The sequence below is a fragment of the Chiroxiphia lanceolata genome, chromosome 2 (genome assembly GCF_009829145.1).
Source record: "Chiroxiphia lanceolata isolate bChiLan1 chromosome 2, bChiLan1.pri, whole genome shotgun sequence".
Classification (NCBI taxonomy): Eukaryota; Metazoa; Chordata; class Aves; order Passeriformes; family Pipridae; genus Chiroxiphia; species Chiroxiphia lanceolata.
The window spans coordinates 56,260,735-56,286,744 of NC_045638.1; the positions used below are offsets into that span (position 1 = coordinate 56,260,735).

General features: G+C 43.6%; 1 protein-coding gene across 3 annotated transcripts; it reads left to right on the plus strand.

The window, feature by feature from the left end:
- The first annotated feature begins 442 nt into the window (after positions 1 to 442).
- On the plus strand, positions 443 to 25,734 carry TMEM272 (transmembrane protein 272). Of its 3 annotated transcripts, XM_032679100.1 has the most exons (5): positions 443 to 714; positions 4,317 to 4,396; positions 11,768 to 11,827; positions 17,947 to 18,029; positions 22,556 to 25,734. In XM_032679100.1, exons 2-5 carry the CDS (start codon positions 4,339 to 4,341, stop codon positions 22,916 to 22,918), a joined length of 564 nt encoding a protein of 187 aa, XP_032534991.1. In that variant the 5' UTR covers positions 443 to 714; positions 4,317 to 4,338; the 3' UTR covers positions 22,919 to 25,734. The 3 variants fall into 3 exon arrangements, with proteins under 3 accessions (XP_032534991.1, XP_032534992.1, XP_032534993.1); XM_032679101.1 differs by lacking the exons at positions 11,768 to 11,827; positions 17,947 to 18,029; XM_032679102.1 differs by lacking the exons at positions 443 to 714; positions 17,947 to 18,029 and having other exon boundaries at positions 4,360 to 4,396.
- The last annotated feature ends 276 nt before the right edge of the window (positions 25,735 to 26,010 follow it).

Sequence of the window (26,010 nt, forward strand, 5' to 3'; positions counted from 1 at the left end):
CTCAAACCCAGTTTTTCTCATACAGAAACGAGGGCTTTCCAGAAAATTATCAATTGCTATAATTAGACCTGAAATATCAAATTGTCACTTGCTCATGGGAAGGCAACCTAGCAAGTAGCCACCTAAGGAATGGACCTCTGCTAATGTGACACAAGACATATAAACGAGCCAACAGTAAAGTGATATATGTTTGCCAAGATCTCTATCATTTGCATCAATAGGGAAGAACGAACTAAGTACTTACTGCTCAATACTGATTCGTGAATAAACGTAAAATTTTTTTCCCCTAAAATAGAAGACTTAGTGAAAGACATTTCTTTTCTTTTTTTTTTTTCTTCCAGCAGTACAGTCACAATTGTGTGGGGCCCTTTGCTTCCCCCTGCTGTCACCCTAAAAAGGCACAGGGTGGGCTGTGGCTCCAGCCAGCTGTGGGAGTGGGAAAACTAATGAGGATGGGCTCTGCCAGCAATCACTCCTGCATCCCACAGCTCCCACGGTGCTGCTGTGGAGAGCTGTGAGAGCGACAGCCAGGAGGAATAAAAGCCATTAAGTCCCCCCGTGCCTCCACAGGCAGGGACCCAGGGAGCTGAGCACAGCTCTGGGGTCCCACTGGAGAGGATTCCCCCAGCAGGTTTTCACTGAAGGATTTTGCAGTTCCTCTGCCTCGTCTCCTCATGCACAGGTGAACGGATTTGGTACCCACGGCACTCTCAGGTAAGAGGGGTTTGCTGGGAAGTGGATGTTGTGCTAGCATAAAAGCCAGTGTGGGGCTTTGTGGTTCATTAGGAAACTGGCTCTGGAGAAGGACTTTGCACTGAATATTTTAGAGAAACAAAAAGAAACCATTACCTCTAGCAGTACTTAGAGAAGACACCTTGTTCTGGAGGGGTTTGCTGGCCCGCGTGCACCTCCTGTGTCCCAGCAGGGATCCTGTGGCAGTCAGGAGCCATCGAGTAGGAAACAGGGTCTTAGGAAGTCCCAGAAACTCTGATTGATGTGTCCATCAGCACAGAGTGAGGCAGCTGCAGATGGGAGAGGGCAGGGCTTAGTTTTAGAAGTCTGAACACCATAGGACAAGTGTGGAGGTGCCTCTTGTTTGGGCTGACATATGGTGGGACCAGCATGAAGTTGCCTTTTGGCTTTGCTGTGGGTCGGGGATGCACCAGTCAGTCAGTGCTCATCTTCTTTTGACTTGTATTACCTAAACACTTAGGATGACAGTAATGATCAGAAAAATAGTTAAAGCTAAAACTAATCGAAAGAACAAAGGAAACAGGATGGAGGGTCTGTGCTACAGAGATTTATCACAACTGCTTCTCAGGGACAAGGAAGTGAGTTACAAGAGGCACCAGTGTGGGACACAGCCTGTGTGCCATGCGGGCAAACCTGGCCACTGACTACCAGCGGGGAGGGCACTCAGTGAGGAGGTACTGGAATGCCTGAAGGAGGCATTGGGATGCTGTGGCTCTGCTGTGGCTCAGTTGCAACCTGTTACCCAGGAAAGCAGCTGTAAGGAGAGGTCCTAGCATCCTGCAAGGGGCTCAGAAGCTTGTCCCCATCACTTGTTGGTCTTTCTAAAACAAGAGCAGGTCCCTTTAGCTTAGGGAAATGAATCCAGGGAAGTCCAGGGAAGGACTGATGGGAGGAGATCCAGAAGGTGGCTTTGGTCTTTGAATTCTTCCTAGTTGTAGCTGAGATTTCAGTTTTGTGACCTTCCCAAGTCACTAGTAAACTGGGAGTACTCACAGTGGGGCAAGATACTCCCCTGCCTTTGCATGCCACCAGTCTTCATACTCTACCACCTGCAGTTTCCTGTGAGTTTCTGTGATGGTTTCCCTGTTTCAGCTGGGAAATAAAATTGTTCTGCAGCTGCCTGGATGTTGAATTGCACTTTAGCACCCCCATGCACTGGCATGCAGAAAAATATCTGTCTGTAACACCCGGAGCAGCTTCTGCAGAATCACCAAAGCTCTGGTGTAGAGGGCAACACCTATTCATCCAGCATATATAATGACTTCTCTGAGGGATTTTTCAGTCCTGTAGGAGACAAAGCCAATGTCTGAGGAAGGACTGAAATCATCACCTGGTAGTTATGTGTGTTGTGTCCTTGTGTGAACACGTTTTGTGTGTAGCCATTATGAACTTGCTTTCTTTATCTCACCTGTTAAAACTGCACACACAGAGCTCTGATTCACAGTCACTTCTGGGCTCCATCGCTAGATGGTGATATGTTTCCAGATACCAAATCCTCCTTCAGTTTGTCTTTTTCATTCTGGTGTAAAATAGCAGTAAATAAAGACAAAACATGTGTTTTAGCCTTTGCCTATGGAAATACAGCATTCCCAGCCACACACAGTTCTGGTCAAGATAATTTCATATTTAACTGATTTTTAATACACCATTGGTTTGGTTAACATGATATCTGTAAGAATTACTGCAATAAAAGTAATTCTAATCATGAACATTTATAAAAAGACTAATATTCCTGATCTCTGCATAATTTAGAACATCTTTGTTGGCAGCCTTTGGTATACTCAAAATAAATGCCCATTTTATGCACTTTCTAGGAACAAAATCTGCCCCAAAGATTTTGAAGTTTAAAATTAATGTGTCATTTTATTGTGGAAACTACCAGTTTCCCTTCCTCCTTCCTGCTTTCCCTGAGCATGCAACAGTACTTATTTCCTTCCTTAAAATGCTCATCAATAGTTGCAGTCCAAAGGTACAGTATTTGCTCTACTGAAGAAGGTTTGGTAGTATGAGAAGTATGTTGCCCCAGCAGGTCAGGTACTCATATGTAATTTCCATTCCAGTCCACCATTCAGTACTGATTGAGATGTCCTCTGGGATTTGCAAGGCTTATTACAGCAGTAACAGCTATCAAATGAGGCTTGTGGCATAGTACGAAGATGAGGGCTGGAGAAGGAGAGCTAAAATTCATGAGACACCCGATGAGATAATGCACACTAGAAACATGGATATATCTATTTTGGTGGCTGGTTGCAATGTGTAAGGGTTATTGACCCAGTGGGATGTCTGTGAAAGCCTCAGCCTCTACTACTTGCTTGGTTGCCAACAGGTAAAGACAGCCCTGCCTTTATTACTGCCAGGAAATACAAACTGCAATGCCATTGTGCAAGGAGCAAACCACATCCCATTCCCCATGTGCTGCTATCCGAGCTTGCAGGAGAAAGCAGGCTCCCAGGAGACAGCCAGTTTTGCTGAGTCATGACTAGGAGGGCTTGGACAGACTTTGGAGAGGGGTATGGCCACGTATTAGCTGGTAAGACAAGCCTGTCTTTATCTTCAACACATGCCTGGGGTCTTGTGGTCTCTAGTAGGCTCTGGGCCAGACTGTGCCCAGCATTACATGAGAAATCCCCAGGGTGGGTTTCATGTCTGCTCAGAATAGAACGGTGCTAAGCTTCAAATATTGGTCCTTAACCATTAGAAAATCTGAAGAGGCTATTTTGAGGTATGTGCAGGAATGCAGCTTCCCCCTCCCAGCCTCCTCCACACACACCTTCTTCTATCACACAGCTGCTGTTGGTGGCAGACTTGTGGTGATCCTGGCCAGAGGCTGAGGCTTGGAGAGAGTGTGTGTGTGTGTGTGTGTGTGTGTGTGTGTGTGTGTGAGCTTTCCACAGTCCCATTGACATTGGATGCTATTTAACTGTCTGGTGCTCTCTGACAACCAGCCTCAGATGCCTAGCTGCTTGCTCATCGCTCACCTCACCTTGTAAAAATTCCTCTCTTCAAGGAGCTACTTTCTAGTTCAGCTACTTTTCTATCAAAGGCATCTTGTTCTCGGCTCCATGTGGTTTGAAGTTTTTATTCTGTATTCCTCTTCAGAATCTTCCTTGATCTTAAAACTATTTTCATCCTCTCTCCTCCTTGTTTCTTCAATTCATTTTTTGCTCACCAACTAATTTTTGTTGAGGTTTATGTAGTGAACCGTACCCATTTCACTGGGTTTTCTCATAGCAGTTAAATGGACTTTGTTCTGCCCCAACTCCAATCAAAGTTGAGACAGAACCTTTCATACTTTTCAGGAAGATGTCACCAACACTTACTTCTCCCCCAGTCTCCCTATGACCCCAGAGCTCTGCTATCATCACGAGCAGGCAAGCCCAGATCTGCTGGAAGGCATACCTACCTCTGGGTATGCTACCCTGATGGCTGCTGTCTGCGTTTGTGGATGCTTTGAGTTTTTGAGAGTAGTGAAAGCCTGCCAAGGTGTGTGAGTACTCTGAGTCAAGATACTCAGTAAGGTAAAGACACTTCCCATAACCATATTAATTTCTCTGTCTCCACAGACACCCCGAAAGGTTCATCACGATGACTGCTGGCCTGGAGAAAGCCTGCCACCGGTGCATATCCAAAATTGCCAGCAATGGTAAGGCAGTTCTGGTAGTAAGCACCTTCTGTATTTAATCAGCCCTGTTGCTAAGCCATGTATATAAAGGAACTAATACGGTACCAAGTTTCATCTGAATCTTCCAGTCTCCTTTCTGAGATATTTCCTTTCCTAGGCAATTTTGGGTGCTGGTGGAGTGAGCAATAGCAACTCTATCCCAACAGCAGCTACCTGCTACAGTACTTGAAGTATAGCAGACCAGCATAAAATTTCAAACAAACATAAACACCACCATGTACTTTAATATGGGTTGCAGCAGAAAACTTAAGCAATATAATGTGTTCGCCTTCTGTTTCAAGTGTTACCTTACACATAGTCCAGCAGAAGTATCTGCAGGGAAAATCATCTGGTAAAGAGTAGCACAGCCAGCCTGGGGACAAACTCTCCCAGGAGCAATTCCTCAAAGCAAAACTGCTGCCAGCATCTGTGCTGACACAGGGACACGAGGCTGGGGACAGAGTATGGTCAGGAATAGCCAGCCCTCCTTTCACCCAGTGAGATTTGGGAGAGGGTCATCTTCCCTCTGCTTGTCTGGTCCCTGGCACAATGGCCATTGTAGGGATGGGTAACCCCCATAAGCAGCCACACTGTGGGTTGTAAGCATGTTGTGGGTTGTAAGCATCAGTATAGGGGTCTTTCATATGACAGGCTGGGCTCACTCAGGTTTTAAAGCAACTGGTTCTTCCTACCCAGGGTGGAGGATGTAGAGGGCTATAATGACACAACAGCTCCCAGGCTGGGGTGAACAGGCTGGTTCTTGCTCTCTGAGAAGAAACACAGCAGAAAGTTGACCTGGGCTGGGGCTGGGCAAGCTACAGAGTCACAGGAGAAATGTACTCCGGGGGGGGGGGGGGTTTGTAGGACCAGGGAAGAAGTGTTGTTGACAGGAGGTTAAAATTCAAGGGTTTTAAAGTAGCTTACTCCTGCTGACTGCATCTCTTTTTCACTCTGAGTTGCAAGTGCCTTTTGCTTTCACTTCTAGGCGGTAGCAATTTCTAATTCCACTCAAATATGAGAAGCAAACCCCTTGACCACTCATGATAATTGATACTTTGCCCACACTAAGTGCTGCATTTGCCAGTCTAGGTATTACCTTGGAGTTTTCTACATTCCTGCTTTTTGTTTTGCTTGAATGGCTCTCAAAGTTCAGAATGAACTTTTATTAATGATTAAGGCCCTTAAATCCTTATTGCCTTACAACCCTGCAGAGGAAATCAGGCCAGGTGGACAGACAGCTCAAACCAGGCTCCCCTGCAGAAACCTGGCACAGGTAGGGGAGGACATTTTCTGGCCCACTTGTTCATGCTGATCATTGCCCCATGGGACAGGAGGACTGGAGAGTGATGAACAAGGGGTGTGGAGCACATGGTGCTCTCATTACACCCTGACAAGCCCCTGGAAGCAGAACTGGGACCCAGCTGGTGTGGGATCCCTTGTACCCAGAAGAAAGGACAAGCAGGGGGGATCTGGACTCATTGGTGAATATCATAGTTAAAAAAGTCAAAAGTGGTATTTTCTCTGATTTTTGTTCCTAGAGATTACAAGCAAAATGCCACTATTCCCTGTGAGTATTAAATTACCACTGGGACTTTAATGATGATAGAGAAAATAATTAATCCTTCTGATGATTTTTTTGAAAGATAGGGATTAGTCCTGATCTCACCTATGCTCTTCTACGCCAGAGGAACCCTCTCAGGTACCCAAAAAGCTACCCACAAGTATGGCAACTCATAAATACCATTCCAGAAAATTATCTTCAGGTTTTCATCACATTTAAGTTCAAAATCAGCTCATCTATAGCTATGGATCAGCTAGTGCATCCACAATTGATTTTCTGTTCATTAAAATACAAAACCTCATGAAGTGCAGTGACATTTAATTTCACTTTTTCTCATCATCCATCATATATTTTTCAAAGAGTGTTTCACCACAACCCCACATTTGTACCTATGGTCTCCTGATATTTAAATAACTCTGAAGAGTAAACCCACCTATAGAGCATCTTTTCATTCTCGGTGTAACAATTTCAGTTTAGAACATTAGAGTGGTCTTTAATTAACTGGCCAAAAAGAAGAAGGCTAATCCACTACCCTAGGTCTACTGTAAAGCAAACTGGTGGCTCTATATGTAAAGCCAAAATCTTATTTTATCTTCTACATCTGGAAATTAATCATAAGGGAACAAATTAATCAGAAGGGAACAAATCTAGAACCTAGACCATGGTATAACTGTAGTTTAGTAGCTAGAGGCATAATATAAAATTCAGACAAGACACTCTGCAATATTGCCCAACCCCCAAAGGACCACACCTACATCTAGATGTATATCTACATCTACATCTACATTTACCTCTGCATTTACATCTATATCCTCCGCCTCTTGAAGGTTCCCATATTTTGGGCATCTTGTTATTCAACACCATTTCTGATGGGAGCAGCATTGCTGTTGCCAGTGCTGGAGTCTAGAACATAAATTTTAGGTGATGTTATGGTGGCACAGATTATCTGGGTAACAAAGTTTATCGTTTCATAGTAAGACAACTTTGTCTATGCAAACGGTGATGGGACACAGCAAACAGCAGAGGGCCCTGAGCTTGGTTTTGGTCTGCAAGTCAGGTTTTTCACACTTCCCCTGCCTCATATGGTGGCTTTGCACTGGGACTAGAGACCTTCATGGGAATGGCTGCTCCTTACACTGAATCCTCCAGCTGCTGAGTGTCTAGTTTGGTCAAGCGATTAAACCACTCCAGGGATGGGATTCCCACCGTTCTTCCCAAGAGACTATTCCATCAATATATCTCCTTGCTACGGCATCTAGACTCATAAACAAAGCAATCTTTGTTTCTGCTCAAGTTCATCTCATGTCTCTATACTTCGGATCACTTATAGGTCTGGTTTTGAGTGCTCAAACTCTGATGTTATTTTCTCCCTTTTGGCTGTTGGTTGGCCAAGCTGAAAAGATTTAATTATTTTCCTTCACATTATTTTGCTCAAGTCTTTTCTGCATATCCCATCTGAGATAGTGACATTTTCCTGTCACTCAAAAGCACAGAAAGGCAGCCAGTATCCACAGCTACCAAAACCATGGGCAGACATATTCCTGTTTTGTAAAACATATGACCTTGTTGGAGCTGGTTCCCCAGAAAGATCCATCGAGACTTTCTTTGCCACTCCAGCACCCAACATGCTGCATTCTTTCTTTCCTCCAAGTCCCTATCAATACTGCAGGCGATGCCTGTAGATACTGTGAAGGACTAAAACATGGATGAAAATACTTGCTACCCATCTGCACTCCAGCCCGTTACACCATCCATGCTGCAGTACAGCATCCTGTGACACTGCTTGCTAAGCTAGTGCACTACCATCTGCATCTACCTCAGGGCATCATCAGGCCAGGGGCCCTGGCAACTGACCTGAATTTGCTAACATCCAGACTGCTGAGAGTCAGCCCCCTTCAGAGCATTGTTTCCACAGCATGTCCGAAGTGTGCACTGTGAGTTTACACCCAGAGTTTTGTTCATGCAGATAAATCCCAGGGTAACCACAGCATTTGTTTGGAAGCTGGTAACACATCATTAAAAAAAGAAGTCCTTTTTTATCAGGAACCTGACAGGCTACAGAACAAATGGCATTTGGAAGTGATGGTAGTGTAACCAACACTTCATTTATTGCTGTATTTATTATCAGAGAGCTTGCCACACGCTCTACTGAGCAGCTTGCACTACAACTGTATTAGCATACTACCCTAAGAAGAGTAGGTAGATAGAGATTTACACTCATAATTTACTTCTGAAAATCGTGTGAAGACTATACTTACCTGAAAAGAAAGAAACTTTTCTCTTTCTTCAAAGTAAATAGGGACAGCTTGAGCTGATCTGAAACTTCCAAGTTCTTGGAAAACTCATGGCAGCAAAATAAAGTCTGAGGAGCCCACAGGTGAGTTGGTGTCACATGCAATAGTGCCTCCAGATCCAAACCACCTGACAGAAGACAACAGGCTGTGTGGCCTGAGGCCAGGCATATAGTAACTGGGGACAGAAAACAAGGGACTAACAGAGGGCGGGGAGGAGAGCTGCAGTGCAGGGGCATGGCTATGGAAGATGCAAAGGCTCAGGCATCAGATAGAAGAGAGACCATGAAGTACAGCCATAATGTTAACAGTAATTTCAAGTGCCTTTACTTCTGTGGAAAGACCCTGGCAGGAGTAACTCAGCTAAACAGCAGATTTATATAAGCTGACAATCCTGCTGGGCAGGAACCAAAATCTGCACCCACTAATCTGATTTTTGTGACCACAGGTTTCAAGGAATGTGCAAGATACACAGCCACTTGTTCTTCTCTTCCTCTGTTGTGATCCCAGACATGAGCTCTTCCCCTCACTCATTTCCCAGTGTGTTAGGACTTCCTCACTAATGGCTTCCACAGCAGGACTTCACCAGAGCCCCAGCTGCCTGGTGGTACAGAGCAGTGGGTCCTCCTGCCTGAGGCCATGACACCAGCTTCACAGAGCAGATACCCTTCTGAGACATGCCTGGAAACACTTCCCTCACACCCTGATGTGTTTTAAGAGACTACCAGCACTTTCTTGCTACTTCTTCCAGAAATGGGTCCAGGGGCGCCTCTGACCAGCCTGTGAGGCGATGTCACCAACATAAAAATATCATGTGGGACTGCCTAGACAGCATCCTCCTCTCTGCTGAGCTATGCTACCCTGCAGCAAGTATCATTTTCTTGAGCAATTTGTCTTCGAACCAGAAAGGGGCAGCACAGCCCAGACAAATCCAGGCAGAGAGTGTGTGTCCCAGCTGAGCAGCATTTCTGTGAAAACCCCACACGTCTAGGGGAAAACAGTCTTTAGTGCTGCTAGCGGCACTGAGAGCGGCTGCGGAGCCCTGCCAGTTGTTCAGGCAATTGTTGAAGAGTCTCACTTTGTTAAGCATGGATCTGGAAGCCTTCCCAGGCTATGCATCTGCCCCTCAAATTCGAGACCTAAAAGACTGTAGCTGAATGGGGAGATAATGAGTAAATACATTCCCAGCGACTCCTTTGGGACGGGAATTAATGAACCATCATCTTTTTCTCTTGAGCTCTGAGTGGTCCCCTACCCCCATTTCTCCCCTCCAAAACCAAGCTATCGGGTAGATGCTAGACACAAACAAACACCGACACCTGTGTGCCAGATGCGCAGCCTCACATATACACGGCCCCCCTGAGCCTTTTACACAGCTTACAGCAGCGTCCCTCCCCGGGCGTCAGTCAGACCTGCACAATTGAGAAATTCCATGATGCCTCCTCCTCCCAGGCTCCTGCCCGTGCAGCAAGGGCAGAAACAGGAGGCAGCTAAGAAACTGCAGGCAGAGAAGTGACGTCGCTCCGAGAGCTGCGCTGCAGTGACAGGACTTCTGACAAGGCCAGGCAGTCGATGCAATGCCTGCGGAGCTGAAGTGCACTCCTTTGGGTGCCAGACAGATGAGCTGCCCAGGCTGTGGGCACAATTTGCAGGTGTTGTTGGAAGCCCAACTCAGCTACAGTATCATCGCTTCTGAATATGAAAGAATAGTCTAGATAATGCAACAGCAAAAGGAGCTAGCACAAAATGTGACGTGGTGATAAGGGAGACTCTAGGCTGAGTTGTTCTAATGAGAGGCTGTCAGTAGTTGAAAGAGCTTAGTCAAGTGTGGGACACTATTCAAGCAGAGGAAGAATTTCTGTACTGTGCAGTATTCAAGAGATAGGAGAGTCTGGGCAAAAATGTGTGTGTGTGAGAGAGAGAGAGAGGCAGACTGGCTGACAGGGAAAGGAGGAGGGGGTTGCACAAAGGAACAGCAGTGCTTTCTTCAGCTCAAAGTACCTTCAGTCTCTACCAATTCATAGAGATGACAAGCTTCTGAGAAAGATGTCTCTCAAGCACTGAAGTGTAAGATCCTCATTCTCTGCAGAGAAAACATGAGCAGTGTGTGGGGTATGGTTTGTTCCCATGAAAAGTGTCTGCGAGTCAGAAAGCCTGGTGGATCTGCCCTGAATTTTGATACTGCTCTTATGTCCTCTGTCTCAGTTTCTCCTTCTGTAAAATGGAGGCTATGATGCTTCCCTTTTCTCTAAGGCAGCCTGAGGGTGACGTTATGGCAGTGCTGCAGTTTCCAAGAGTGGCACTGTCTGCAGGGTGCTGGCAGCGCCCCCACTCCTGCACAGTGAGGAAGATGCCATTTGCCTTGCAGAGGCTGCAGTTCTCTGGCATGGGGAAGCACATGACAGTTTGCCCGGGGAAGGGCTAGTCCCAAACCAACCCTGAATGCTTGCTTCAAGACTTTTTTCCACAAGCCTCTGAGGAGACATCCTACTCCTTTTCTTGTACATTCTCTTCTCAACCCCTCTGCAATCCATGCCCAGCTGCCCTTCTGCGTCCTTAGGCATCCTCTTGCAGACTGAGCCATTTGTAAAAGCGCTCTGCAGGGACACTTGCCACAGAATGTCCTCATTATGTTTTACTCTCATTTTGCAGGGCAGCATTTTACTTTAATATTGCCAAGTGTTCATGATTAGGCACAGAGGTGACAACTCTTGTAAAATGGGCTGTGTGCAAGTGCTCATACTGTTCCTGATGCTATTGTCTCTCACTTTCTGCAAAGGTGAGCATTGTTCCTCTGCAGCATCAGGCTGTGCTGGGAAAATATCAGGGCTCAGATACACCAGCAGCTCTCTGGGGAGTAACTAAGCACCTCAGATCCATTCATCTACAGGAATAGTCTATGTGCACCCCTAGGAGCATCTTTCCACACAGCTTAAGCTGATCTATCCCAATGACAAGTCCCACTCCTTGCAGCAGGGCTGCTGCCTTTGCGTTCATGAGCCAAGCTGGGTCAGGGAGTTAGACCAGCCAGAAACTATTCACATCTGCAATAAAGACAGTTTATTTAGCTATCAGTGAAAACTGAGTGGAATGGTATTAAAGCTGATATTTACTTAGCAAACAGATATAGCTCATCAATTGCCATGGATTAGCTGATGCAAAGTTACTTATTACTGCACAATCACCTGGTAGTGCCTCTTAAGCAGATGCAAGCTAAGGCATCAGTGCCCAAGTCCTTGCCCTTGCAATAAGACAGCTACGAGTAATAGCTGCAAAAGCAGTTTGTATCTCTCACTGCACTCTGGGAGTGACAAACCATGTCCTGGTCCCATCATCTCAAATGCTGCACCACAGAGACAATATTCTCACCCCATCAAGTGCATTGCATTTCTTGCTACACAACTGTATGGATAAAGAGTATTTATAAAGAACTGGATGGAAATGCTGGCCTCTAAACTTGAACCAGCTCAAATAACACTGTCTTTCTTTTCTCATTCACAGCATTCTTTATATTTGGGCTCCTCGCTTTCCTTGCCTTACCTCTGTCCATGACTTTTGTGGGTAAGTTGACTACTAAATTTGAAAGTAGGAACTACACAATTTGAAAACAGAAACTTCCTGGCACCGTATGGCAGGTTAACACATCTGGTGGAAGAAGGGAGTTGGAAAACCTAGAGTTTCCAACTGTTAGAGTTGGAAAACCTAGAGTTTCCAACTGTTAAACCTGTGTGTTGGTACTTTAGCTTCAGACAGAATCCCAGCCTACACTGCATGTTGGGGAGTAAGCAATACTTGAATTCTGAGCCTGTTTATCTTAAAGAGCCCTCCAGTGTGTCTTACCTCAAAGCAGGGTTCTGTCTGTGGGAGAAAGTTCAGAATCTGACACATGAGAAGATTTCATTAATCAGGATCCCTCTGTATTAACTGCCTTGTAAAAATCTTAGAAGCGTAATGCTGAAAGGGAAAAAGAGGTGCTCTAGGCTCCTATTTCTGAACCTTTTTGAAAGTCAGACCTGGTTTTTGGCTGATCTGTCTCTGTATAACCCCTCAAAGGCTGGATTTGTGAGTAGCATTTCAAGATCAAATATTTAAGAAAGGAAAATCCTTTAAGCTGCAGAATTTTATATATTTTTAAACTGCATAAGGCCCTTCCTTTCTTAAGCATCACCTTTTCCTTACCATTAACATAGATATTCATGTTTTGTTGATAGAGTATTTTCTTACACTTCATTACTCTTTTTGGGCCTTTCACATCCTCTACAATGGATTGCAAGCCCCACTGGAGAAATATCAGTAGAGACACCAGTCCACCTCCACTTTCAGACAGGCTCACATGCTCATGGCATCCCTGACAGATGTTTGACTTGCCCTTGCTCAAGGAAATTCCACAGCTTCCCAAGGAGCCTATTTCAACATTTTATTGCTCTCACAGACAAAATATTTTCCCCCCTATCCAACCTAAATCTTCCCTATGGCAAATTAAACAGATTACAGCCTGCCCTACCCACTGCAGTCACAAAGACAGATTGGTTACTGTCCTACTCAAGAGACCCTTCGAACTGTTTGAAGGCTGCTATTATAACCCTTCTCCATCTTCTCTTTTTTCCCCTAGAGATCTCAAAACCCTATTTCTTTCATCCTGACCTCACAAGTCACTGTTTCTACAGGTTTTTTGTTTGGTTTTTTTGTTTTGTTTTGTTTTGGGTTTGTTTGTTTGTTTGTTTGTTTGTATTTTTGCCTCCTTCCTTTGGCCTCTGGCCAATGTAACTATTTTTTCCATTAAAAAAAAAATGAAAGATGGAACACAGGACTCCAGCTGAGACCTGAGAAATGAGCAGTGCAGAATAATTAGCTCCTCTGTTTAGCATGCAGGATTTCTGTAAACACACCTCAAAATGAAAGATGCTCTCCCTGCACCAACTCATTGGTGCCAATTTAGTTTATGGTGCATTGTAAGCCCAGATGGTTTTTGGCAGTGCTGTTCTCTATCAGACATTTCTCATTTTTTATTTGCATTGAAGTTTTCTGTCCTATAAGCAGTGTTCAGCTTTGTGGGCTGTCATTGTGTAGATTTTGAACGTCTTTTTCCAGTGTATCCAGATAACTTCGAATTCTAAGTTCCATCCTCAAGAGCACTTACAATCCTTCCAGATGGGTGTCCTTGAGAAGTTGTTCACCTTCTGCCTCATTATTCATGAAAGATGGTGCAAGTAAACTCTACATGCAGATGCTGTGGGCAAGATGCATCCCACCCAGATTTGGACTGTATGCATGTGTAACCAAGCTGAAAGCCGCTTTTTGCAAGCCGCTAAAAGAAATGGGTGCTCCTGACAGTGAGAGTCCCACACCCTTTTAGATGTCTGCATAGAGACAAGATGACTTTTAAGGCAGTCAGGAGATCTAAACTGTTGGTATGTATAGTTGACCAAACCCACAAAAAATGTTCAGCTTAAGGTTAGTGTTGTTCCCTCTATCTGGGGCCTTCCAGGTATCAGTGATGACTATGATGGGATTCTGATTAGGATGTCCTAATTAGGAATTAGGGAGTTCTAATGAGGGATTAAGGAGCAATTAGGAAGTAGGGAAATGGACAGAACTGTTACATCTCAACACTTTGGCTCTTATACTTATCCATGACTTAAGATTGCTATTTATCCCTTAAGAGGATTTTAGCTTTATCTTTTCCCCAGGCTGAATATGTCTGAGCTGTGAAATAGGGGTGGGAAGATATAATTCAAAATGTGGCACAACTTCCATGCATATTGACATCCAGACTTCTGAAAATGAATTCAGGGCTGGAATCTGACCACTTATAAATATAATTTCTCAGGAATATTTCATAATATCTTTAAGATCAGTGAGATGTGGAAAGTGTATGGTAAGATATTAGCCTGGAGCTCTGGTTATCTCCTGAATCAGATAGAGAGCCTTTTTCTTTTTCACAACTTACTGAAATTAAGAGATAATGTCACTGTAATAGTGTTGTCAGAGGATATTGGTTTCCTGCAGCTACATATCTGCAAAGTATTTTTAGGAAAATGAAATATCAAGGAAAATGCAGATATTTATTATTTAGGCAAAATTAATCTGATTTTCTCATAATATTCTGTTACCATGATCTCAGAGAATAACTTGCTGATGTGCATCCACTCCTTTTGGCTCCTGCTTTCTGCAGCGGAAAACTGAGATATAATATTTGCTAAAACTCAGAGAGTAATGACTGGCAGCTCTGGTAATAATTACACACTAACATCATACACTCTTAAAATTTGATAACACTGTAAATCACAGTATAATTCAAATACATATAAAGGAACTCAGCAAATTTTCCAGACTTGTGACATCATTTAAGCCATGTATTGTTTAGCAGCTTTCTAACTCTCTTACTGTCAGAGATGATTCCTTTTTTTCACTAAACACTCCAAAAATACAGAGAGTTTGAGGTTTTTTTTGTTTGGTTGTTTTTTTTAGTTTCTGGGACAGTAAAGTATTGCTCCCAATAACACATTCTTGTATGTTGTCCGGAATACCCTCATACACAGTATTCCCCAATGGTAGCTAAATCACATTTGAAAGCTGATGACATCATTTTCTCAATAAGCCATCTAAATTTCCCCCTGTACAACTTTAACCTACTAATATTCCTCACACTCATATCTACACCAAATAATTCCTCAACTCGCAAATGCTCCCAGTAGTTGTCTGAAGCCTATTCTCATACTCTGTCCCTTCAGGTGGGAACCAGTCTTGTGCTTTAGCAGTTGTTGACACAATCTCTCCTTGCATTTCAGTCCTTCAGCCACTCACCATTTCTGTTTCTTCTGATTGGCTGATATGCTTTCTGATAAAACAGTATCCAAAAGCAATTCCTTGAAGATAAAACCCATGCAGCACCAGCATCCCAGTGTAAAGCTCACAGTCAGGGCTTGACTGAGATCTGTGCTAAATGATGACAGCTGCAGTCACCCACCAGAAACAACTGAAAATGGCCTGGCATGTTGTGTCCTCTGCCTCCTATTGGAAGAAAAGGTGGGGAGCAGGCACCAAACACCAGATTAGCCTTGCTATACAGAAGCCCTCCTTTACTGTGGGGTGCACTTCAGCCATTTTCAGCTGAGAAGAGCAAAGCAGGTAAAATGGGGCCAGTGCTGCATTGACTTTCATTCATTGTGACCCCTCATCTCATGGATAATCGTGAATCACAGGTTCACTTGGTTAGTAGTGATCCATTGTGGGCCACACCGCAACACTGCCCAAAATAGTGTCCTTAAAGAGCTCATATCCTGTTTGCTCACAAGTGCTCTTTCCACTTGCTGAACTTTGTGTCCTGGATCCCGCTGAAGTGTTGTTCTGTGATGCTCCTGGGGAAGAAGCTGCTTTCCTACTAGTTTTGGTGTTTCCAGATAAATCAAACACATACTGGGTGAGAACTGAATGGCACATTCACTGATTTCACTGCAACAAATACCAGTGCCCATCTGTCAACTGTAGGTCCATATTTCCTCTTCACACCTTGGGGTGTATTTTTAAAGTTACTACTGTATTACCCGCTTTGACCTACTCTTTTGCTGTCATATCTGTCTGCAGTATTCTCCCAAAACCTACAGTGTACCACTGCCCGTCATTCAAATCCTTCCCAAGACTGACTGCCGTCATGTTACATATATGAAAGGACTCCATAATAGATTTATCTGGGAAAGAAAATCATAGAACTATGAGGACAAAAAAAAAAAAAAAAAAAAGAGGCTTTTTTTCTTGATTTTTTTTTTTTTTGGCCTCCAATCAAAATCTCAGTAACACACTAGAAACAGAAATTGCCTAGGTTCTTAAACTGAAATATATTTCCAGTTATCCCTGGCTAGCTGCTTCTGTGGCAGGCTATTACAGGTCCAAGGACTCTGAAAACCCTGACAGCAGCTTTCTGAAAATGATATATTTGTGACAATTTCCCTGCTGCCTACCCCTGTAAAACTGGGAGTCTGAGCAGGTCTTAGCAGTACATAGTGGCAAAATGGACAAAAAAATTACAGCCTTGCAGTAGGGACAAAAAGGGAAAGAGTCCAAATCCATCTAAGTCCAGCCATTTTCAATTATGAGAAGGCTGCTAACAAATACTTAGTACAGAAGAGTTCACTGGACCCCACAGCACTCACACACAGCAGATCACAAAACACTGTGTCCTATGACTAATATAGATTTACAGCAAGCAACCACAATCCAGAACACTTGTATTATGCTATGCAAAGAACACAGGAGAGATTCAGGACATCAGCAATGTTCTGGACCAGCAATACCAGTGGATTTGGTAGGCAAATTGACAAGCTGAAGAGGATTACAGCTATAGAAAGGGCCAAAAACCTCCCACAAACGAACAAACAAACAAAACCAAAACACCCCGGTACTTCTTTCCTGATTTCTCCTATTCAGTGTGGTTTTGAAGATGCAGACAAGACCTCCTGCATGAGAGATGTTTTGCACTAAGACCAGCACATTGCTTTCAGTATCCTGCATTGAGATAACCCCAATTATTCAGAGAAAAGTCAAAATATCTCCTTGAAAATTACTTATACAGCAAGAAGAAAACAGAAAATCCTTCCTGCCCTCTGCACCTGATCAGTCAAAGCGTCGAAACATGGGAACAATAACAGTAAAATTACAGTGTAATGAACAGTTTAAAATTTCTAAGGATGCCACCGGGTAAGAGACTTGGGCAGGGGGACTCATCCCAGCTAACTTTAGATACCTACAGCTGGCTGCCTAGATTCCTTGTACAGCCACGGAGAGACACAGGCTCTTTCAGGGCCCAGCTCACCTGACCCATTTCAAACGCCTATCTCAGGATAAATGAATTAAATTTTACAAGTATCTATTTCTCCCTATTGACTACAGAGTCTAGGAAACTAGTTCACACATGGATGCCCGCATTGCAGACATCTATATTTGGATAGATGAGTTTCGCTGCCACAGACCTGTATCACAAGCTTCAGTCTCTACTGCCAGCAACATCCTTACACAGCCATGCACTCCTTTAAAACTTATCCAGCTTTCTCTTTCTACCAGCAGATCTGAGGGTTGCCAGGATCCCCACCTCCATAACAACCAATGCTTTTATCCTCCAGCAACCCAAACAGCCTGAAAACTTGAGCTTCTGCAGTTGCCTATCAGCTGCCTGGGAAGCTGAAATGGTTCCAGGTGCTCCCACAGGCACTGGCTCAAGCTCTGAGGCATCTCACTCAGGAACATGCCACACCCCCGTGAGCTATTGAGCAGGAAAATCCTGGGAGAAGCTTATCAGAATTCCTTATATTCATAGTTTTCATTTTCAGTGAATTTTCTACTGCTGATGAAAATTTCCTGTCCAGATCAGTCAATGGTTCATTTAACAAATAGCAGAGGCTAAATGACCTCGATACGTGGCTCCAATCAGTAATGCCATAACAACAGTAATGCTGTTGTTACCTTTGCTCTCTTTTCTCCTTCTACTGCCTTTTGCTTGTTCATGGCCTTCAATCCTGTAGTGGGAGATGCAAACCCCCTTTAATTCAGACCCCATTTCAACAGATGCTGGATACAAGTCTTAGGTATAAGCTCTATGCTTCACTAACAGCATCTATAGTTTGCACTGTACAGCTTGTTGCACTATTTGATCACTTCAGATAACATTCATTTTTGCTGTTTAGGAATGAAGTTTCTGGAAGATTGCCCAGTTCAGCCACTAATTCCATTATATCTGTTGGTGGGTGGAGTGATTGGCAGCTTAAAGGTAATGTGCCTTCTTTGTGCGAAAAATATTTTGTATGACTAGACTTTGACTTGCTAGTTAAGACATAATGATGGCTCCAGACAGCCATGCATGCAGTATTGAAGAGAGCTATCGGGACTGAATTGTGCTTTTTCCAGCACCCAAAGCACCCCTCAATCAAGTGAGATGCTAATGAGTTCAGCATTGTCCCACACATTGTGGTGTGACTTTCTCCTACATCACAGTATCTGTGCTATCATCCCTACTGAGGGAAATGACTACTTAACCATGGATGCCTGTGGTAAATGCAGTCCTCCAAGCATGCCAAACCTTTCGCCTTCATTTTCACACACAGACTGGACAAAAAGTTAAGTTACTCTCCTAGCTTTGGGAATACTATAAAGCTACAAGTGTTTGTACATAATCCTTCACAAGTTCAATTTACTCCCACTCTGACCTGGCCAGAAGTAATGACTGTGCAGCAGAGTAAATATATCCCTACATCACAGCAGGGCTTATCAATCTAGGAGCAGTAATTTCTAACCACAATTACCTGTCTTCTAGTGGGCTGTGCTCACTTATATCTTTGCTGAGCCAGAGCCTAGCTGCTTGACCAGTAGAGACACTCTCATATCCATGTTACACCCCGGTCACTATAAAGCTGTAACTCTGCATTGACTCTAGGGCAAAGGATCACCCTGTTCTGACAGTCACTTTGCAGACGGTGTTTACTGGCTGCTAGGAAGCATGAAGAGCCTTGTCACAACAAGCTGAAGAGCTACTTTAAGGCTTCTCAACTGGTTTTTGCTGTCCCATTGATGTTTGTACAAAAGGAAGGAAGAGGGGCAGAGCTGAAACAGAAGCTTTGAAACTGCAACGCTGGGGCATGAAAGGCTAAGAGCAGCAAGTGGTGCTGCTGGAGGACCATCTGTACTGGTAGCATTGGTTGTTCTGCAGAGCTGACCAGCAGCAACCTAGCACCCAGCCAACATTCCCAGGAGCCTGTCACCGGCAGAGCAGACAGGGTAGACCTGATGAGTTGTGGCCTAATGTTTCAGTACACACAGCCTGTCCCTTGTAAGGGAACCTATTAGTCTTTGGCTTGACAGCACTGCATCTTGCAGCCAGCAGACAGTGCAGACAAGAGCTATCTACATTTCCCTTTGATAACATTTCTAGCCTCTTTTCTATGTCAGGATTGAAAGAATGGGGAAAGAATATTCCTCTGCAGGTCTCTGCATTCCATGCACTCTTTCACAGTGGTAACCAAACCACAGTACCTCACCGGGATATGAATCATCCCCACAAGGACCTCTGGTCAGCAAATAAGTAAATGCAGAAACAAAGGAAGTGCTTAATCTTGTTACAAGGAATGTAACAAGTGACTTCTACTTACAAATGCTTAGTCCTTCGATCACACCAGTGGACTTATCTATATAATCAAGGTTCATTTAATAATGGTTTAGAAAAGATTACAGCAGAACTTAAAGGAAATTTTGATGCTAATGGATTGAACTCTCCACAAAAAACGTTGACTATTTCTTAGCTATTTCTTGTTTAAAGACAGTTTTTCTCACTCCAAGTAAGGTGGTAAATGGGCCAGTTAGTATTCATTATGTGAGAAATATCTCTAAAATTTTGGAGACGGTCAAATAAAGTGAAACAAAGAACTTTCTTTAACAGTACGCTGGGTGCACCGAACTCATGGCCTCATTCCAGCACACCTGACTGAGAGGGGACAAGCCTTTTTAAGGTCTCTTGATTTACATAACCACTCCCTCACACCTCCCACAACAGGCCTCGCTCTTTTCTTCCTTAAAAGGCAGTCTTTGCTTTCTGGTGCACTCCATTGGTTGTCCTCACTCACCTATCAGGTTGTTTCCCTGCCCCCGGCGTCATGGTCCCTTAGCAGCAAGCCCAAATTGGTCTTACTGCCTTACATGCTTTCCGATTTGCCTAACAGTGATCAAAACAACAAGAACAGCAAGCAAAGCAGCGGCCAGAACAATAGGAACAGTAAGGAAAGCAGTAAGCAGCAGTAAGTAACAGTGATCAGTACAACCAGAACAATAAGAACAGCAAACAAAGCAGTCAGTAACAGTGACCAGAACAACACACATCCCACCAGGCTCCTGACCACAAAATGGTTCTTCAATCTCTCCAAACAAAATGACCTCCAGGTATCTCAACATGAGGTAACCATGGAAATCCCTGCTTATAATAAAACCGTCTTATTAATTTCTCACAATTATGACTTCAAATAATGGCTTGAATTTTGCTTCAGTTGACAACAGGACTTCTTATTTTGCATTCTGGCAATAAATTTGGTCAGAACTTGATTGGCCTAACTCATGTGTCATCTCATAGCGCTTGGTCTGTAGCCGAATTCCTGCCTCAACCCTGCCCTCTGTTATGTCCGTTGGACTGCACCGAGTTCACTGAGCAACACAATCACTTGACCTCTGAAGGTTAAAAGGTCAGAGAATGGGTGTAGGATGAAGTCTGAATGAATGCTGTCGTGTGTTGGACATCATTTAATGGCAAGTCATTCTGGCCCAGACCTGTGCAGTTTTATAGGCTCCTCACCTATTTCTTTACCACCTCCAGTCTTTCAAAAGGCAATGGCAACCTACAACTGCTCACCGAGGCAACTGAACTGTTCTGTGGCATCCAGAGAGGCCTGTTGAATTCAGGTCATGCTGCTCCATAAGTGTATATTCAGCAGTTAGTAACAATGTGAGCAACTGACAGAAATTGCTTCAATCACAGCTTAGCAAGGCAATATCCATAAGAATTAAATGTGCTTTCCGTGAACTGGTTAGATGCAGCTGAGATCCATAAATCTACATGGGATGTTTCTCTGACTTCCTCAAAGTGAATACTCATCTGCCATTTAATCCCATTCCCATTGCTGAGCTTCGTGAAACTTGAGTACAGGCAGCTATCTATGTGCTGAGCTCATCTCAAAGCTAATGAGCTGCATGGGGCTTCAGGTTGACTCACAGGTCCCCCCATGCAGAAACCGTGGACCTACTGGCCAAGTAGGTTTATCCCTCATGTGTGTCATGAGCTAAATGTTCACCTGAGAGGAAGATGCTCTGCTGGTTTGAACAAGTCTATCAGTTTGAGGGCTCAGCTGGAAGTGAAACAACCAGTGGAAACACCTTTTTTTTTGCCTGTCTTGGTGCTGGGACTTTAATCTGTGTTTCTCACATGGTAGCAACATCTGGGCTAGAAAAACAGTCGGTTTTGTGACAAATATTTAATCATTTATAAATAATCAAACAGTTTTACAGGGAAGAGTAAGAGAAAACTCTTCCCAGGATGTCCTGGATTCTCTTGCTAAGCCTTGCCTCTTGAAAATGGGGCACATGGACTAAAATCTGAACGAGAACATATACCCAAACAGGTTTCTCTTGGCCAGGGTTCTGGAGAAGGGAGAGTGTAAAATGAGGGATGCTTTTCTCTTTCATTTCAATCAGAAAAATGAGCACAGATCATAATTCTGTAAAAGAGAGCATGGCTGAGAACCATGTTTGGACAGTACATTTCTCCCCATAACCACATCTTTTACCTCTAAATTTCATTCTTGGTTGGCCAAGGCAGCTTCCTGCTCAGCTAGTTTCTTGGAGTCCCTTTCCCAAAGACACAGCTCACTGCAAGGAGACTTGCACAGGAACCTGAGTACCTAAAAAGGGGAGTTGCAATTACAACAGCTAGTACCTTGAGGACTGGGCCAAGCATGTCAGGTATAGGAAATAACACAAGTTTCACAACATTTGGCCAAAATCCTTGTTGGCCTCTGTCTATACGTCTCCTATAAATCTACGGAAATTAAGAAGGTCATTGAGGGGACAGAAATATGAAAGCTTCTCTATACTGCAATCTACCGATGTTCTTCGTATTGCCAAGACTAAACTAGAAATTTAAGCATCACTGATGAGTCCTGCTGCATTTCTCTGTATACCAGACCTTCCTAACCACACGGCATTGTGGTATTCCACCTATTTCTCTGTTAGTTCTGACTGAAGGCAGAAATGGAGCAATATGAGAAAATGACACTTAATTGAAGAAAACTTGACAACAGTATCTGAAGCAATTTATTTGAGGTTTAGGTCACAGTCTAGATGCTTCATAATTTACCTATACAGACATGGAAAACAGAGTTGGGAGAGACAAATCCACCCACTACAAGGCAGGAACTACACTACTTAAGTAATTTAGCAGTTACTCTAATCTGTTCTCAAAAGTCTCCAGTGTGGGAGCTCCTGCCATCTCCCTACACAATCTGTTCTCATATGCCTTTCCATCCTTACCATCGGCAAGTTTTTTCCAATGTCTCACCTAAATCTCACTGGTGAATAAACTGTAGGGAAAAAATGCATTACTGTCCAGCAGGATCTGCCTCATTTGTGGCTCCTTAGCTTTCTCTTACATGATTTTCCCTCACCAAATTTTATTTGGCCCAAAGACTGGCAGTGGCCAGAAGGCATTCAGACTTTCTGCAGCCAATTTACCTATTGCCTTTTCTCCCCCAATGCCTCCAGGTGACTCTCCTGCTGTATGACTCAACCAGGATGAGGCAGCTGCTTTCCAAGTCTATTGTGATTGATGACGATGACGACGACGAATATCCCTGGAGGCAGAATGCTCACAAGTACTACATCCATCTAACCCTCAGCCTTTTCCTCTTTCTCTGGTTCATTCTTGGGAACTTCTGGGTTTTTTCTGTGTACCTGCCAAATTTCATCCCGCCTTTTCATCAGCCTCAGGATTACTGTGACAAAACCCTGTACATTTTTGCTGTTGGTGTTCTCATTATTAGCCATACTGTTCTGTTTCTCCTTATCTTTTGTAGCTGCTGCATATATTGTTTTTCCAGGCAAAGATTCTCTTCTGAGGAAGACTAAATGTCACATAAATAAAGCCCTAGATGTTTGGGCAAGAGTGTACAACAACGAATAGGCAATAATACACCCTTAGGTACATCTTTGTTGTACTATATGTATGTATGATAGCAGTCAAATGCAAGAGGAAAATGTAAAATATAGTGCCATCTGGAAATAGCTATGCTGGAATACAGCACAGTCTATGTAAAATTGCTGCTACAGATGCCAGGGTGCACTCTTGCTAACTTTTACATCCCTTTTTTAACTCTTGGATGTTCTATCTGGAGCAAGCTCCTGCAGATGGTGAACTCCTCTAAAAACCAGGTCTCCTTATGTTGTATATACAGCACAGTACAGCATAGTACATTTTTGCCTGTAAAAGTAGCCATATTGTCCTCTTCATTGGAATCTGAGCATCTCCATAACCTTGCTGAGATTTGTTCTGTCCCTGCATTACATAGAGATGAGGGAGTGAGACAAGGAGACAAAGGGCTGTATTCAGGCCACTTTGCATGGTTCATGGACTTTGACAGTAAGTTAGCTGCTTGCTAGAGAGCAATTCAGGTCACAGTCAGACCAGCCAGGAAGTAGCCATGATAGCAGTACAAACATGTATAAAAGGCAGCCTGAATATGGCCCTCAGGTCTCTTCTAAACTTGGCCTAGAAAGCATCTATATCTAACTTGTGGCTAAAACAGGCAGTATGAATATATCCATATACATCCAATACATCCAAACTGAGCCAAGGCTGCTTTGGTAGAATATGGTACTGAGCTACTGAATGTCAGATTGGTGCTTCAACCAGGGCTCAGCATTTCCCAGTCTGGGGAGACTCTTCCTCCTACTTTTTCTATAGCAGTAATTTGTCAGTACCACACTAACACAAAGATGACTGTCACACCATTGTGATCAAGTCCATAGAAAAACTCATGATGTTATGTTGGTATTTTAAATATTAAAAAAACCCAGTAAGACATTGGCAGGGATGTGTTCACTACAGCAGTTCTCTGGTTGTGGCAGGAGCATACATTTGATTTGTTCACCTTGGTGCTGTACATGTGGAAATCTATACTTCAGTGGACAGATGTAACGCAAGCAGCTTTTAAGTCAACAGCAGCGTCAGCTTTAAAAGTACCAGCATGCACAAACACAACTGCTTTGTGTCTGTGGACGCAATGGAACAAGCCCAGAACTGGTTCTGGTAGACTGTTTTTTCATGTGTTGATGAATGCAGTGTAAAAGTGCTCTTTCTGCTTTTGCTTTTACGCATTTCTGTTAATATGGTCAAAATGGAATGGTTCCCCTCTAGAAGAGCACAAGGGTGGCCCCAGGCACAGGAAGTGGATGTGCGTTTTGTGTATTTTTTCTGTTAAAACATAGCTGAAGCCTATGTTTTAGAGAAACCTAAAAGGGATATACAATGCCTGTGGAAGGGTGAGATCTGTAAAAGAGCTCAACAATATGCCACAGGTGAATAGGGTCTGCTCAACCATCCCTCCTGGGACTGAGGCTGAACACAGTGGGAACTACCTGTCTTCAACCATGAACATTTATCTCACGGGTTGTTGTATAGGTAACTAGGGGTATATTTGGTCCCTAAGGATTTTAATTCAGGCCCTGGCTTTAAGAAAGGTTTATTTCCAGAAAACTAATCTTAGAAATAAGGTAGAATAAAGGGTGAAACAATCTGACACGAGGGCAGCATCAGTGTAACATTCCTCTGCTCTGCTTCCCCCTCAGGAGAAGTCACAGTCAGGCTGCCCCTGTTCTGAAACCAATGGAATAGGAATTACTAACACTGCTGGCTGACCTAGGCCATGCACAGTTGTATGTAGGGAGATAAGACCAATGGAAAACTTTCCTTTTATTTGTGAGCCTCAGATTGGATCTGCGAGAAATCACTGGCTCTGTTTCCCAAAGAGCTGCTCCACTACATGCTCTCCACTGCCTCTCTAGTGGTACCTTACTTTTCTAAAACATAACTGCTGCCAGTGGTGAAATGCAAGAACTCTTTTCCACCCCAAAAACTTCACTGGCTCAGCACTGAGCTCCTGGATTTCAGTCTTCAGTTCTGAACTGATCTAAGGGATTTTACCTTCAGTAGAGAGCATCTTTCATTCATTAAGATACCAAAGTGATTAAGAGATTGCCTATCAGCAGGTATAACTCCATCCATCACTCAAACGCAGCAAAGCAGCTGTTCATCATTACACAAAAATTTTATCCAGAAGCTTGGAACAGGCATAAAACTAGAAAATTATACTCAGTTGATAATGCAAAAGAAATTTAAAAAGAAAGTAACTCCACCCACAGGACTCCAGTACATACTTCCTTGTTCTTGCAAAATGCTGCTAGAATTATTCTTAATTACAAGGAATTAAAAGCTAATACTCTTGATTTAAGTCTGAATTGATTCCTGTGTCACTGTTCATCTAGTGATCCCACAGAAAATGATGATGTGCTCCTAGTTGAGCAAATATGAGATCATTTTAGTTCAGCTCTGAGAAGAAGAGACATAAGCTAAACCACATTCCCTTGTGTTTGCTGTTTGCCTGTGTGAGCATAGTTACAGCAGCTCAGCACATGTGCAATGATTTACCAAACTTCAGCCACACAATCATAAGGCTGAGGCCTATGTTTAATTCATGGGAGGCTAAGACTGACTGATTCTCTACAGTCTGACATGGAGGATTAATTCTATAGATAAGAGAACCCAGTGCATCCATTGACATCTAGGAAAAGTGGTGCCAAATCCCAGTGCTAGTGTTCAGTACCTGGTCAGTACAAATGCAAAATTATAGAGGAGGCAAAAGGTATTCGTGAAATACTTTGAAGTTATACAAAGTAAAAAAAGAACTTAGCTAGGACCAAGACAGAAAAAATCTGCATTGATATTTACCTTTACCTTGTGTACATCAATAAGCTATGGCACATGCAAGTGTGAACATCAACACCTCCAGAACTGCTGGAGCCATCAGTTCTGTACCCAGGGGATATAAGCATGCCTTCTGCACTTTCATTGTTAAGGCCTCCTTCAGCAGATTGGAATCATGCAGATGTGGAGCAGGGACACCTGGTTTTGGGCATGTCATTACATACAACTGAGTTACACT